Below are 15952 nucleotides of genomic sequence, written 5' to 3' on the forward strand. Positions count from 1 at the left end.
CCCAAACGTGGGACTGGTGCGGGCCTCAACACCTTCTGGTATTTTGATTATCTGCTAGGTAGAGTTTTGGATGCCAAATTTCTCTAAGGGTAAACAATGTTTCACATCACAAGTTGATAGGCTAATATAAAGTGTTAAATGACTCTATTGTGAGCCAACTCCTGAAAGTTCATATCTTGTTTCCTCTCAACTTTATCCCATGTAACTTTTCCCCTTGCTGATTTGACTCTGCATCCTTTCACTATCAAAAATCTCAGCCATAAGTAGACTATATATTAAATCCTATGCATTTGCTTTAAGAATCAGCAAATTTGCAAAAGATCACTTGAGAACTCTCAACACAACAGAAAACCATAAACTATACTCTTTGGCTGTTTGTAACTTAAGACAGTACATGTTTAACAGGTATAGAAATACTCCCCTAAAAGTCAGTGCTTGATGCATTATGTGAAAACCACAGGTCTAGTGTCCAATGATTCATATTTAGTAAGGTCTTAATTACTACAATAAAGAAACCATATTTTCCCAAGGAAAAATCATAGGTTAATTAATTATATGTAGATCTATACATAGTATATGTGTACATTTTTATAGATATAAAAATAACATTCTGAGTTCCAATATTTGGTGCACAAAAGAATACAGTTATATAATCTTGATGAATTGTTCCTTTTATTAACATGTAGTGTCCTGTTTTATCGCTTTTAATTAGTTCTGGTTTGAAGTTTCTTTTGTCAGATATAAAGATAAATACTCCTAATTGTTTACATTTCTTATTTGTTTTTTTTTTATTCTTTGAAACTAAGTTTTGGGGCATCTTTGCTGGATAACTGTGTTTCTGGGAGACAATATTTAATTGGTTCTTGGGTTTGATCTTTGTTTTTTATTTTAAACAAGAGTTTTCCAACTGTTTAATGATATAGGTATTAGAATCCATGAAATGGTTTAGCAGCTAAAAGTGCTTTTGTATAAGCCTGACCACCTAAACTCAATCCCTGAAATGTATGTAAATGTGAAAGGAGAGAACTGACTTCACAAAGTTGTGCTAGCTTGCTCTCTCTCTCTCTCTCTCCCTCTCTCCCTCCCTCCCTCCCTCCCTCCTTCCCTCTCTCAGGCACATACACACACACACACTAATTAGTTTAAAAAATATAAATATTAACAAGGCTATTATATTGAAATTAATGTAAACACAAACTTTTTGTACAAAAACAATGAATTCTGCTTACCTATTTTCTAGGATAAAATATAAAAAGTTCATACCTGAGCATTTGAGTTAGTGAGTGTCTCGGTTCCAATAAGTGATAATTTATTCTGACACTTGATTTAAAAAGTAAAAAAGAACAAGTGATACACTTACAATCCATAGACAATTCCCTTCTCCCTTTTTTATATAAGCCCAATATAACACCCTTTTAAAAAACATATAAATATGCAATATAGAATTTATTTAAATTTCGACATAAGATGAGAAAGGCAGTCAAACTGGTTCCAAAGTGAATGTATCAAAAGGAAAAAAAAAAAAAGAGTTGTATACATAGCTAAGTAGTAGAGCACCTACAGAAACTTTGGTTGTATCCCCTCACTCTCCACAGAACAGTGACTACTAGAACATCCAGCAGCTAGCATGATTATAAGCCACATAATGGGAAAAAAAACGGAGGTAAGCGAACACTGAAAAAGTACTATAGAATATTAACAAAATAAGTAAGTAGCTAACATAAAATGCCTCCAAGACATATTGTTTGCCTGAGTTTAACATCTAATAATGTTAATGGCTGTCTTTGATAGGTAAAACTATGAGGAGCTTAAGTCTTATCTGTCCTCATATCTGGTTGCAGTAATTTTCTGTAAAATTTAAAACTTATTTTTAAAATGCCAGTTTCCATAGTGGAAAATAACAAAAAAAGAATTATAAGAATTATTTAATAAAAACATTAGTGACATAAAGTACCAAGGAATTTGCCAAAATAATTTTTAAAATACATTAATTATTCATCTTTCCTATTCATAGTTTAGTGAAAAGAACAGGATGTTCTCTATATTCATAAAAAATTCATTCAGCCCTCCTGCTGACACTTTACCAAAGGACACAGACATACATATATCTATGATTTATATCATATACTATGGTATGTTAAAGAGAAAATGTTTACCAAAATAACATAGTGTATCAAGTGTCTCTATCTCACCAAAATAAAAAAATGTACATAATTTCAAGGTCAACATTATATTTTTATTTTCTCTATTTGTTTCACTCATAATTCTTAATTATGTATCATTTCTATTGCTATATTCTCTATTTTGAGTACTAACTCAGTCAACATCTACTGGCCTAAATAGATACTGAAATGATTCATGATTTCCTCAAATCTGACATTTATTACCTTTTGTGTCCTTTAGTTCCAATGTCCTTAAACTCTTTTAAATTCATTCTTGCAATGACAGTGTTCAGGCCTTCATTACTCCTTAACAGGACGACTACTAGATAAAATGTCCTGTTTCTGTACTCGTGTCTTAAAGCATAACAAAACAATCTGTTTGATGAAGCTGATCATTTCACAGTGAATTTCAACCTTTTAGTGACCTCCCATTGAACACACTCCACAAAATCCATCTTCTTGTTCCAGGCTAATTTTCTGCAATCTCAGTTCACAAGATTTCCTTTTCCTAGTATATATTTTCCATAATATCTTACTTAGATTTCTCTCACCTCTTTAAACTATACATTCTGACTTTCCTATTTTTGTCTTGTCCTAATTTCACAAGCTCTTAATTATCTGTTTACTTCTTGTAGAAACCTAACTTGACTCCTTCATACTGCCTTACACACTTCTCCTAAGGATAGTTTTTGCATTCTACAGCAATACTCTTGAAATGGTGCATTACATACAATATTATGAATGCCCTCTAGAAGAAAAAAATCTCCTTGAGAGCTAGAACCACCGTTATTTTTTTTTCTTTCTACAGTTTATCTAGTATAAAATTTCTTAAAAAAAAAAAAAGAATGCTTTTAGGAATAAAATCTATACAAATAATTTATATTAAAAAAACCAAACATGGTTTCTTTCCTAAGTCTATTATGTAAATATTATATTAACTAATATATCACTTTTATCTATTGATACTTACTTCTTCCATGTCTTTCCACATTTCTTCACATTGTTTAATAAGTTCTTCTTCTGTATCTATCATAGCTTCCACATCTGTAATAGGGTCTGAATCTACTTCTTGCTGATTTTCTGACATATCCTTTATAGTTTTCTTCACTGTACTGCAACAACTAATGTAAAAAAAGATACATGCATTTAACAACTATTTGCTGAATGTAGCAGTGACTAATAGACAAAAATCAACATCAACACACTATTGTTAGAGAGAAAACACAGTATAGTCATTATAAAATAGTATAGATGTAACAGTTAAAATTAGAAACAGAACTACCACAGGACCCAGAAATTCCGCTATTAAATATATATGTACAAAGAAAACTAGCATGTTGAAGATTTTTACAATCCTGTTTACTACAGCATCATTCACAATAACCCAGATATGTAATCAACTAAGTATCCACTAACTGAAGAATGGATTTAAATTTTAATAAGTTCCATTGTAATAGGAGAGTCAGTAGAATAACAAGAGTGTAAAATTCAGGTAGGTGAGTAGATGTATTGGTAGGAGCTTGTGGAAACTGTGTTTGAATTATTTCTTCCAACTAAGTCAAATGGTAACTAAGATGATTCATTGTGAATAAGTATCAAGAGAAGGAATTTGAATTTATAGCAGATACAGCCAGGTGTTTTAATCCAGGCCTTTAATTCCAGCACTTGGGAGGCAGAAGCAGAGGCAGGTGGATCTCTGTCCTTTCAAGGACAGCCAGGACATAAAAGAAAAATCATGTCTCAAAAGGGGGCAGCATTCAGAGAAATGGCTCATCGCATAAAGGCTAAGGTTTACAACCAAAATTTTAAGAGTAGAGTGGGAAAGGTGTACAGAATGGTTTTTGGTTTGGTGGTGGGTTTTTTTTGTTGTTGTTCTTTAAGAGAACTCAAAGAATATAAAGCAACTTTGGATAGTAGCCCGCTTTGAATTAGTAATTAGTAGCTTAATTAGAGCGATAAAAGATAGCATACTAAGGAATGTAGTCATCCAGGAGTAACGAAAAGTGACTCAAGGTTACTAGATGTCTGCTGTAACGAACAGAAGACGATAGTGTATACACTAGAAGACGATAGAGATTTACAGTTAGATAATTTTAAGGATATAGACAGGATCTGTAGGTTACAACGTAGATGCAAATCAGAATAAACACCACCCCAATGTATTTTTTACTCATGGAATTTTTAAGTTTTAAATTGCTTAACCATTAAGTTACCAACGGAGAAATTGTACACGATACAAGTTTGTTGTTGGAATGGATACAACACGATAACATGCTCCTATATTAAAGAAGTCGATAACGTAAAGATACCAATTCTCCCCAAATTGACCTAATTTATCTTAATTAAAATCTGTAAAGACAACAAAAACTATGTCGAACTTGATGAGGAAATTCTAAAACCTATACAAAAATATACAGATCTAAAAATAGCAAAGACTCGTTGTATATAACTATGCTAATCATTAGACGTAGAACTGGCTCGTGGAAACACGGGACACAATACACACCCCCTTCTTGATTTTCTGGCATCACATACATACACATTCCAAGTCAAAAAGAATATTCTAATAATGGGAGCCCACCTTATAAATTATAGTAACTTCAATATATAGTTTAGCTGATCGAAATCTACTTCATTCTGTTTTAACAAAAAGTTCCTTCCAACCCCGCCCCTCCGCTTTTTCTGGAAAAACCAGGTAGGTTCTAGAATGGCATTGGCCCGGGAGGCCGAGAGGGCGAGGCCTCCAGTTCGTTGGGCGTAAACGTCCGATGTGGGGGGGCTGGGTCCCCCAAACCCGCAAGCTGACATCCTCCTTGACAGAAAATGTGGACCTTCAGGGGCCCCTGCTTAGCCATCCAGAGCTGGTTTCAACTCACCTCAGTCCTCCGGTCTCCCCCAGCGATCTCGTCAACACAGCCAAGCCGCGCTGTTTACGCGCGCTGACTGCTGATTGGACGAGCTGCGCTCACCGTAGCCAATCAAGAAACGCTTTCGGCCGCTGACAGCAAAAGGCTGCGCCGCGGCTCGGGAAGCCTAGTTCACTCGGTTGTCGCTTCTCTTCTGACGCCTCAGACAACATGGCGGCTGAGAGTGCTAGCGATTCGCAGCTGAGGAGAAGAAGGCGCCGGGACCCAGAGGGATCAGAAAAAACGGAATTTAGCGAGCGAGAACCGGCACTGGCAGTGGCGGGGAGCGAAGAAAATGAGGACGAGAATGAAGAGCGCTGGGTCGGGCCTTTACCGGTAGAGGCAACACTTGCCAAGAAGAGGAAAGGTAGCTGAGCTGCGGAGAGCGGGCGAGCAAGCTCGACGGCTAAATCTGGCGGAGTGGGGGGGTTGATTTCAAGCACGCCCGCAGGCGGGAGTGAGATTGATGGGCTGTGCGCGTAGAACGGACGGTCTTTACTGCATTCTTCCCTAAATAGTGAATTGGTGTTAGTATGGTGTGTTTTTCAAAAAATATAACACTGTTGATCCCTGACTGTCAGCGATGCTACAAACTAGTACTTGTCAGTATTTTTGTGTTAGGGTGCTTTTATTGACCTCATAGCTGTCATGTGAAGTTGGAATTCTTAATATTGATTGAGCAGGTGTGGAAAGGAGCTCTCCGAATCACAACGACTTAAATTTTCAACCCTGACCCTTCTAGTAATGAATTGTCAAACTCAGGGAAAGCTTAAGGCTTATTAAGCTAGCTGGATTTGAAGCCATACTCGAGACGAGATAGAACTATTTTGCCGCTAGCGTGGAATAACAAAATTTTATAAAGGTTGGTAAAGAAATAACATTTACTGTTTTAAAGGCTTTTTCTAGGAATTTATGTCGTAAATGTCTTAGACGTGTGCGCGCGCGCACGCGAGCCCGCTAATCTCAATTCTAACTGTAACTACAAAACCTTTTATTTTCAGAACATGGATTATGAAGCTTTTTGTCTCTCTTTACCACCCCAAACAGTACTCGCAATTCTGTCCATTCTCAAAACCCTACCTTGTCCTTGAGCATGGGCTCCTCCTCTACTTTCCTGTTGAGCTGTGAAGAGTCTCTATCTGGAATAATTTCTCTCCTTTAACCATGCTAGCTTTTTAACAGGTCTAGGTTTTAGGTGCAGTGAGTGACGCCCTTATAGTTAGCTCCTTACTTTTTCTGCCCAATCCTGCTTTTGACTTCATGGAACTTAACTACTTTTTGTAATTGTATATTTATTCATGTGACGTTCTGAACACTACTAGACTAAGCATGTAAAAACAAGAATCATGCACATTCCCCAACCCTTGAAACAGTGTTTTGCATACAAATTTAATATTTTGTATTAAACATTAAATATATTTAAAATATATATTAAAAATAATATATATTAAATATATATATTAAAAATATTTGTAATATTTTGTAACATTTGTGCCATTATTATTTCACTTAAATATTACTACAAGTACTGCTTAAATGGAAGGAATGGGGATAACTTAGGAAGGAAAAAAACAAACAAAAATTTAAAGAACCCAAACATTGAAGTGCTGACATAGGAAACAAGTGTCTTATAAACAATACAGTTGGGATAGAAATAGGTATGTCATGTGAAAAATCTTTACCCTTAGCCAGATATTGTATTAAGCCAGCCAATGGACTATGAGTTGGGGGGGAGGGGGGAGGAACCTGAAACGACGTACAAAAAAAATTGTTACAAAAATATCATGCAAAACTTTATCTAAAATGACAAGTGTTTAGTAAAAATTTTGGAAATGGAGTCAAGATTGGACTTTCGTGTGTACACTTTCATAATGATATATGGTTGACAGTACATTAAATTAAGCTATTTCTTTAAACAGTATTATTTCTATTATTATTTTATATATAGGGGTGTTTTGCCTGCATGTGTACCATGTGGGTGTCTTGTGCCCAAGGAGTCCAGAAGAGGGCATCATTGGAGCTAGAGTTACAGATGGAAGAGCAGCCAGTACTCTTAACCTCTGAGCCTTCTCTCTGGCCCAAATTAAGCTGTATTTAATATTTTATCTGTTATTATTGTGTGTTGGTGGAACTCAAATCCACCTGCCTCTGCCTCCCAAGTGCTGGGATTAAAGGCGTGCGCCACCATTGCCCGGCTTTCTAGGTGTTATACTCTTAGAAAACTATCTGAAAGGCATTCAACTAGATGTGCTAGGATTTTCCCAGTTCTACACATCTAAGTGTTTCATTCGTTTTCATATTTCAGTTCTTTATAATGACTCTTGAATAGAAGAATAGACACATCTTACAAATAGCAGTCAGCTTTTTTGTTAAATTAACACCATTAATACTGGTTTCTATATGGTTATAGAGATTGTTATTTTCATAAAGCTTTAGATTTCTTTGAACATTCATATTAAGCCAGCACCATTCACAATTATCAAAACCTTTGAAACAGGAGCTAGAAGTATAGTTCAGTGGTTAGAAGCACTTGCTGATCCTCTAGAATTTGATTCCCAGGATCCATATGAGACAGCTCATAAACCAGCTATAATTCTAGTTCAAATGGATTCAACATCCTCTTTTGGCCTCATTGGGTACCTGTACACACCTGGCATACACTGGTATAGACATAAAGTCTTTGAAACAGAAGATAATATAAATATTTAGAAAATTCTAAATTATGTTAATTTCATTTATTAAAAATACTTTTTACCCCCTCCCCCAGTTCTAGAATTCGAAAGAGTCTATCTTGATAATCTTCCCAGTGCGTCCATGTATGAGCGCAGTTACATGCACAGAGATGTTATCACACATGTGGTATGCACCAAGTAAGTGTATCATACTTTGTTTTTTACTATTTTAATTTTATCTTATATGTATGAGTGTTTTGCATATGCACCACCTGTATGCCTGGTACCTACAGAAGCCAGAAGAGTGCAGTGGCTCCAAATCAGCATTGCAATCTTTGTAAACTGCCATGTAGGTGCTAGGAATTAAACTTAGGTCCTCTGAAACAGCAGCCAGTGGTCTTAACTACTGAGCTGCCTCTCCAGCCCCAAGTACATCATAGTATACATTCTCAGAAAAAAAATCTGAAGCTTAATTATGAGTGGATTTGCAGAAGTAATTTGGGGATTTCATAGATTTAATTCTGCAAGTTCTATAATAACTGAACAAAGCCTTGCATTATTTTTATTAAAAAATAAAATCTTGTCAGATAGAACATCCTCGTATGTGTGTGTACATTTGGTGATAAAAATTAGTAATGGCTGAGCCATGTTATCAGAGCTTTCCTAGGAAGAAGATGTATTAAGATAGGAATGATAATAAATTGACTGCTTTGGTGTTTATAGAGAAGATAATGGTAACTCTGACCTGGAATTATTAGAGGACCTTCAAAATGGATGTATAGGAAATTTTAAAGAATGGTAATAACAGTAAAAATGGTCCCCTGATTTTTTTGTTTTTTTGGGGTTTTTTTGGTTTTGTTTTTATTTTTCAAGACAGGCTTTCTCTGTATAGCCCTGGCTGTTCTGGAACTCACTCTGTAGACCAGGCTGGCCTGGAACTCAGAAATCCACCTGCCTATGTCTCCAAAGTGCTGGGATTAAAGGTGTGCGCCACCACTGCCCAGCTGGTCCCCTGATTTTCCTATTTGAGATATATTTCATTAATTATCTCACTTAATAGTTTAAGAGTCTTAAAAATTTCATTTTATATGTGAGAAAACTGGAATAGAGAAAGGAGCAGAAGAAGCTAAAGAAAAAAATTAATATGCTAAATTCTAGCTTTCTATTCCTTATTTGGATTTTGAACCTGTGAGCAAGAGTAACATCAAATTCCTACTTTTAAAAGGAACATGTTGGCCATGCTAAATTGAATGCATTCAAATAGGATAAAAACAGGAACAGGGGAAACAGGCGGCTGCTCTAGAAATGTGGGTGAGCTTTTATTAGGGCTTCGATGATATTGACAGTGATTATCAAAGCTGGAGAGAATACTTTAGAAGAATCCACTCTTGAGCTCTTAAATCGCATTTGCAATATAAATATTTAATAATATAAGAATAGGAAAATTCTGACCAAATGCAGTTCAGACTTGTTAATGTATAAAGCAACCTGTTGATACTAGCACTGCTTTTCTAACCTAAGCTGGAGAGTTTAACAAAAAGTTGTTTTGTTGTTGGTGTTTGTGTTTTGGTTGGTTGGTTGGTTTTTGGTTCTTCTTTTTTTTTTTTTTTTTGGTTTTTTGTTTGTTTACTTTTTAGTGTGTGTCTGTGTGTCTCTGTGATTTTTGTGGTTAAGTAAATCTAAAGCTATTCACCATGTATGGGTGTGGTGTAGTGTGAATAAGTGTAGTTGTCAAAGTACTAATATATATAAAAAAATACTTAGTATTTATGCACTGTGCTGAATAAATGGTTTCAGTTTTTATATGTGTGTCAGAAAAATTCTGTTTAAATCTTTTTGATTCTTAACTAAAATACATCAAATAAGAGATGAAATAAATTTGTTAGACTTTTATATGTGGAAGTAGTTTGGGTGTTTATGATCTTCTGAAAGGTAGAAAATTTTCTCTTTAAAAGACTGTCTTCAGGGTAGTGTTAGCAATAAATACTGAAGTCTAATGATTCCAACGGAGATCATTAGAACATCTGTGCGTTTTTGTTTTCAGATAGGATCTCCCTTGTTAAGTTGTGAAAGCTGGCTTTGCACCCCTTCTGTGGCCTAGGCAACCTTCCTGCCTCAGCCACCTGAGTAGCTAGGTTTACACCACCAGGCCCAACTTCTTACTTGTTTGTTTAATGGTAAGTCCTTTTTCAATTCGAACCTACGTCTTGGAGTTCATATTAGTTGCTGGTATTCCTACAATGATCCGTATAATGGAAAATTTAAAAACAAAGTCAAAACAATGAAAGCCTAAACTAAAGGTGGTAGGATACACCTATAAAGCCAGCTCTAGACAGACAAGGGCAGGCAGGAGGATCACAAATTCAAAACTAGCTAGCTTATACTATATAGTGAGAGCTTGTCTTAAAAAACAACAAAAAAACCCAACCCTATTATTGAAGTAGTCAAATGCCATCAGTCAATGATTGCTTTGCTTCTACTGAGCTCTGTTTTGGAAATTAACTTTAAATTTTTTTATGTATACAGAACAGATTTTATTATCACCGCCAGTCATGATGGGCATGTTAAATTTTGGAAAAAAATAGAAGAAGGAATTGAGTTTGTTAAACATTTTCGTAGTCACCTTGGTAAGAGCTTTATAATTTTTGTAGTTCCTGTTTAACCTGTACTGTTTTAAAATTCCTTTAAAATATAGTGCTGTTTTCCTTTGAGTTGTGGATCTTTATTTTATCGTATTTACCAGAGTGTTTTAATTTTATTTTTTTAAATAGGAATTATTGAGAGTATTGCAGTTAGCTCTGAGGGAGCATTGTTCTGTTCTGTTGGTGATGATAAAGCAATGAAGGTGTTTGATGTAGTGAACTTTGACATGATCAATATGCTGAAGCTTGGGTAAGTTTCCTATAAAGCGTGTGTGTGTGTGTGTGTGTGTGTGTGTGTGTGTGCGTGTATGTGTGTGTGTGTTTAACTTAGTAAAGCATATCACAGGCTATTTTTCAACAGAATATATTATCTTACCATTGGTGGATTTACGTGGAAAAGTCAGGGAACATCCTTGTGTTGTCTGGAGGCTTCTGCTTTTTTCATTGACACAAGTTTTTCCTTTCTTCTTTGTTTGTTTGATTGTTTTTCTAGATAGGGTTTCTCTGTAGTCCTGGCTGGCCGGAAACTTGCTCTGTTGATCAGGATGGCCTCAAACTCAAAGATCCACCTTGAAACTTTCAAATAGTATCATAACAAAGATTCATCATATCCAGCTAATACCACTTAGTAAATTAATGAAGACCCATCATGCCTAACTGCTAATAGAATAACTTCCTTGCTGCATTATACTTAGACGATACAAACTTGTGTATTTATATAGTTTATAGATAAGTTTAAAATTTGCTGTTGATGTTAAACTTCAGAGTATACGGATACTGATGTTCAAAGTCTGTGGTTGTATGTACAGTAATAAGACTTATATATTGTTTTAAGCAAGACTTTTTAAAAGATAAGTGTACTAACTACTATATCCAAATAAATGTCAACTTAAAAGTCCTACCCTTATCAGAATGTTTACGAACTTGCTTTGCTTGAATGACATAGCCACAGACCTTAAGCTAAACACAACTTTAAAAAACAAGCTTCACCCCAACAGAACCAAGGTTCAATGCTAGCAATTTCATTTCATTTTTTTAAAGATTTATTTATTTTATGTATGTGAGTACACTATCACTGTCTTCAGACACACCAGAAGAGGGCATCGGATCCCATTACAGATGCTTATGAGCCACCACGTGGTTGCTGGGAATTGAACTCAGGACTTGTGGAAGAGCTGTCAGTGCTCTTAACCGCTGAGCCGTCTCTCCAGCCTGTAATTTCATTTCTTATGAGGGCTCTCTTCCTGTTTCGTAGCATTTCCTCATTGGTTAAAGGAGACATTCGTTGGGGCAGATAAGGTCACGGGCTTATTAGATTAGGCTCCCACCCTTATGAGCTCATTTAGTCCTAAATCTAGAAAGATTTAGTTCATTTCAATAGTCCTAAAGACTATCTAAAAAGTCCTACTGTGAACTGAATTATGCCTATAAATCAAATCTAAACTTTGGAAAATGTTTTGTAATCAGGTTTTATGAGCCACAAAAGCTAACCAGTGTTAACTCTGTTTGGTTAGATTTACCTATCTTGATCTTCTCTTATTTCCAGTTTGTTTCCCCAGACTTTTACTATTTTTGAAAATAACAAATAATTGAACATTAGCTCTTTAAGAATACTCAAAAGAGTCTACTTCAGAACTGATAGAAGTTCTAACTGAAGAGTTGAAGAAAGGTTGAGAGCATCAACACTATGATGATTGGTATAACATTGTAACTTTAAAACTGACTACCTTGCAGGAGACAACATATATTAAAAGTTTGGTATATAGACTAAATATATCAAGTTCATATTTATACAATCATCATCATAGAACATGTCCAATGCTTATAGTTTTAATATCAAGATAAGGCAATAAGTTGTTTTCTTTTGAGCTTAGTCAGACTCTAACTATTTTGATTATAAATGTCCCAAGCATGGATTACAAAGTATACTATTACATGCTAACCTATTAAAAAGGTATACATATAAATTGTTCTGTAGACATCCAATGCCTCAGAATACCTTAAGACCCAGATATGATTAAGTTCCCTAAGTATCCATCTGAAATAAGTATGCAGTTCTTCTCTGGTGGGTTGGTGTCATATTGTTGTTACACTGATGACAGTAGAAAGGGAATTCAGGACTGGGATGTAGCTCAGAGGTGGAACAATCACACTATGCAAAAGGCCCTGGATTTTATTCCTAGTACTGCAAGAAAAAAAGAGTAAAGAGAAATTTAGTAGCTGTTCTAAGTAGTTCCTGTCTGTTATATTTAAGCAAAGAATCCCAAACTGCCTAATGGTTGGCCAGAATATTTTGATTTGAATGATGGGCTAGGGAGAGATGCTTATTGTATTGACCTTCCTTTTTCCCCTTTTATCTCAATTTGTAACGCTTCAGCTATTTTCCTGGACAATGTGAGTGGATATATTGCCCAGGAGATGCCATATCATCAGTTGCTGCTTCTGAGAAGAGTACAGGAAAAATTTTCATTTATGATGGTCGAGGAGATAACCAGCCACTTCATATTTTTGACAAACTCCATGTATCCCCTCTTACTCAAATAAGACTAAACCCAGTTTACAAAGCAGTGGTGTCTTCTGACAAATCCGGAATGATTGAGTACTGGACTGGACCTCCGCATGAATATAAATTCCCTAAAAACGTGAGCTGGGAGTATAAAACGGACACAGATTTATATGAATTTGCCAAATGTAAGGCATATCCAACCAGCATTTGCTTTTCACCTGATGGGAAGAAAATAGCAACCATTGGATCAGACAGAAAAGTTAGAATTTTCAGGTTTTTAACTGGAAAACTCATGAGGGTCTTTGATGAATCATTAAGTGTAAGTGCAATCCAATCAGATTTTACTTTTCTAATAGTCTTTGTTTTGCTATTTCATACAGGATATTTTTCTACATAATGCATGGTGATGGTTATTTTCTCTTATCACATATAGAAAGATACTGTTCAGTTGTCTTTAATCTTCCGTTGATGCTCTTCTGTACACTGATCATGTGATATTTCTCCATTATTTTTCTCAGCGTTTGTTGAGGCGATAGGACTGACGTGACAAGGAGATACAGGAGTAAAGCTAGGACAGAAGTTGAGATTCAGAATGAGAATTTGGCAAAAGAAGACCACGTGCCAGTTAAACTAGTTACTTGTAATATCAAACATAAATATAAGTGTGTGTATAGGAAGTAGTAATAACTTGAATCCTACATTCCATGGGGGTGCTGTATTTTGGATTTGGAAGATGGCTGCCTAGCATGAGCGGGAAAACTGCAGTGACTTAAGACTATTTAAGTAGTCTAGTATAACAGAAATTGAATGTGAGGTTTTACCTGTTATTATTTATTAGCTGAGATATACTGGATCACTGCATGTGTCAGTGCAGTTGTGTATCACAGAGGCCAAGCTTTGAATGCCAGAATATTGTAAAAAGATTCTATTGAGGCATTTGACAAGTTGGATATTTATGAAATGTGTTTATATGGATAGTTGGCTGTGTGTAGAGCTTACATCTTGAAAGCTAAGTAAGTCTTCAGCAAAAATAATTATGAATCTCTCACTACTAAAACTTAGTCCAGCACCCTAGGTTATTTTGGGCACATAAATAAGCGGTATCTAGAGACACAAAAGCTGAACTATAAGGTCATGCATTTGCAACTCAAACTCTTAAGATAACTCGTTTTCATAGTTCTGTATATTTTTCTTCCTTTGTCTAGGAAAAGTTGAGATTTTAGTTAACATAAACATGAAACATATAAGAAGATATAAGTAAATGGGATGTAAGCCTAGCTTGTTATCCATAGTAAAGCGTTAGCTACCGTCGGGTGTCTGCATGTCTTAAATGTTGAATAACAGGATCCTATCTTCTGTAAGGTTCTTGGAGTACTAACAAAGCATTCATGATGTAACCCACATCTCGAAAATGGTGCATTAAATATCAACAGTAGATCACATTTCCAAGCTACAAGGTTCCACTAAAAACCATTGTTTTCTAGACACATTCATCTAATATTAATCAACTGCTCATATCAAAATAACTTGAAATAGTTTCTGATGTTCTAATTTTGATATAGCAAGATAGTAGAGTTACTCAATAGGGGGCTGGAGAGAATGTTCAGTGGTCAAGAGTGCTTTACTGTTCTTCAATAGGACCCAAATTTAGTTACCAGTACCCATGTTAGACAGTTCACAACTATCTGTGTCTCCAGTTCCAAGAGATGTTACATTCTCCTTTGGCCTGCACAGGCACCCACATACATATGCACAGCCACACATGCACACATAAATAAATAACTTTTTTGAAAAGTTAGTCAACAAAATTTAGTATTTGCTGTATATTTTCATGAATCTTATACAGGATTTCACGGGCTATATGTAGTTCTGTTGCCTGTTATGAATAGCTACTATTCATGTGACTCACTTTGTTTGTTTGCTTGTTTGTGGGATTTGAGCAAAGGGCTTCACTCTGTCATCTATGCTGGCCTGGAACTTTCTTGTAGCCCAGGCTTTTCTGCCTCATCTTCCCAAATGCTGAAACTGCTTATAGACTTGCAGGTCCAGCTGCCATGTTACTTGACTCCTTGTTGTATCTAGACCACATAGAGATGAGCCGATATACATGTAATATTCCAAAGCAGTAACAAAGTTTTTTTTCCATTTATTAATTTTTATAGAAATGGTAATATTTTATGTATATTAGGTTGAATAAAATACATTCCAACTTTTTTACTTTACATAATATACCTACTAAAAATTTTAATTGCTTATGTGAATTGCATCATGTTTCATTGAAAGTGCTACTCTGAGGCTTCTAAAGGGTAGGTGTATCATTTTTGTAAAGAAAACACTAGTTATAAAATCAACTGGTTTAGTGTCTTTAAGTTAGAAAAATCAATAACTATTTGTATAGTATGTTTGGGGATAGGAGGGTGATGGGGATCAAACCCAGGGCCTTAAGCACTTAACCCTCAAGAAAGCTACATACCCCAGAAATACAGATTTGTTATATATGTTGCTTTGTTTGAGACTGGGATTCATAGTCTGGGCCAGGGTGGTCACACTCACTGTGTAGCCAGGCTAGCATAGAGCTCACAGTGCTCCTGCCTCAGACTTTAGACTGAGGGAATTACAGCCAGGAACAACCCACACTGGGCTTGAACTATTTGTGATTGAAGTCAACAATATCTTCTTTAACTTCCTGTTTATAGGATTTAGAATCCCTCTAAAATTATGAATATACAAATTCTTACTAGCTCTCAATGTGTTCCTTTTCTAGTCAGTGCTCAGTCTTAATTTATATATGCACATGTGAGTATATATGTATGTAGTTACTTAATTAATGCTTAGTTTATTTCCTAGATGTTTACTGAACTACAGCAGATGAGGCAACAACTACCAGACATGGAATTTGGCCGGCGAATGGCTGTGGAACGTGAGCTGGAGAAAGTGGATGCTGTAAGGTTAATTAATATCGTTTTTGATGAAACTGGACACTTCGTGCTGTATGGAACAATGCTGGGCATTAAAGTAATAAATGTAGAAACAAATAGGTAAGCTTTACCATGACGTATTTATC

The 15952-nt window shown here is 35.5% G+C and overlaps 2 protein-coding genes across 2 annotated transcripts in view; one reads left to right on the forward strand and one right to left on the reverse strand.

Moving 5' to 3' along the window:
* The window catches only part of Cenpk (centromere protein K), a 25386-nt gene extending 20236 nt beyond the window's left edge, over window positions 1-5150 (reverse strand). Inside the window, exons 1-3 of the mRNA XM_034523591.2 lie at window positions 5039-5150; window positions 3133-3283; window positions 1264-1320 (exon numbers count right to left, since the gene is read on the reverse strand). Coding sequence (XP_034379482.1) covers window positions 1264-1320; window positions 3133-3249 — 174 coding nt within the window. The 5' untranslated portion in view covers window positions 3250-3283; window positions 5039-5150. The remainder of the gene's footprint in view (window positions 1-1263; window positions 1321-3132; window positions 3284-5038) is intronic.
* Ppwd1 (peptidylprolyl isomerase domain and WD repeat containing 1) overlaps window positions 5150-15952 on the forward strand; it is a 23653-nt gene continuing 12850 nt past the window's right edge. The window contains exons 1-6 of the mRNA XM_034523269.2: window positions 5150-5435; window positions 7836-7938; window positions 10267-10367; window positions 10512-10632; window positions 12760-13207; window positions 15736-15926. Coding sequence (XP_034379160.1) covers window positions 5240-5435; window positions 7836-7938; window positions 10267-10367; window positions 10512-10632; window positions 12760-13207; window positions 15736-15926 — 1160 coding nt within the window. The 5' untranslated portion in view covers window positions 5150-5239. The remainder of the gene's footprint in view (window positions 5436-7835; window positions 7939-10266; window positions 10368-10511; window positions 10633-12759; window positions 13208-15735; window positions 15927-15952) is intronic.

This window comes from Arvicanthis niloticus, chromosome 19 (genome assembly GCF_011762505.2).
Source record: "Arvicanthis niloticus isolate mArvNil1 chromosome 19, mArvNil1.pat.X, whole genome shotgun sequence".
In the NCBI taxonomy this organism is placed as follows: domain Eukaryota; kingdom Metazoa; phylum Chordata; class Mammalia; order Rodentia; family Muridae; genus Arvicanthis; species Arvicanthis niloticus.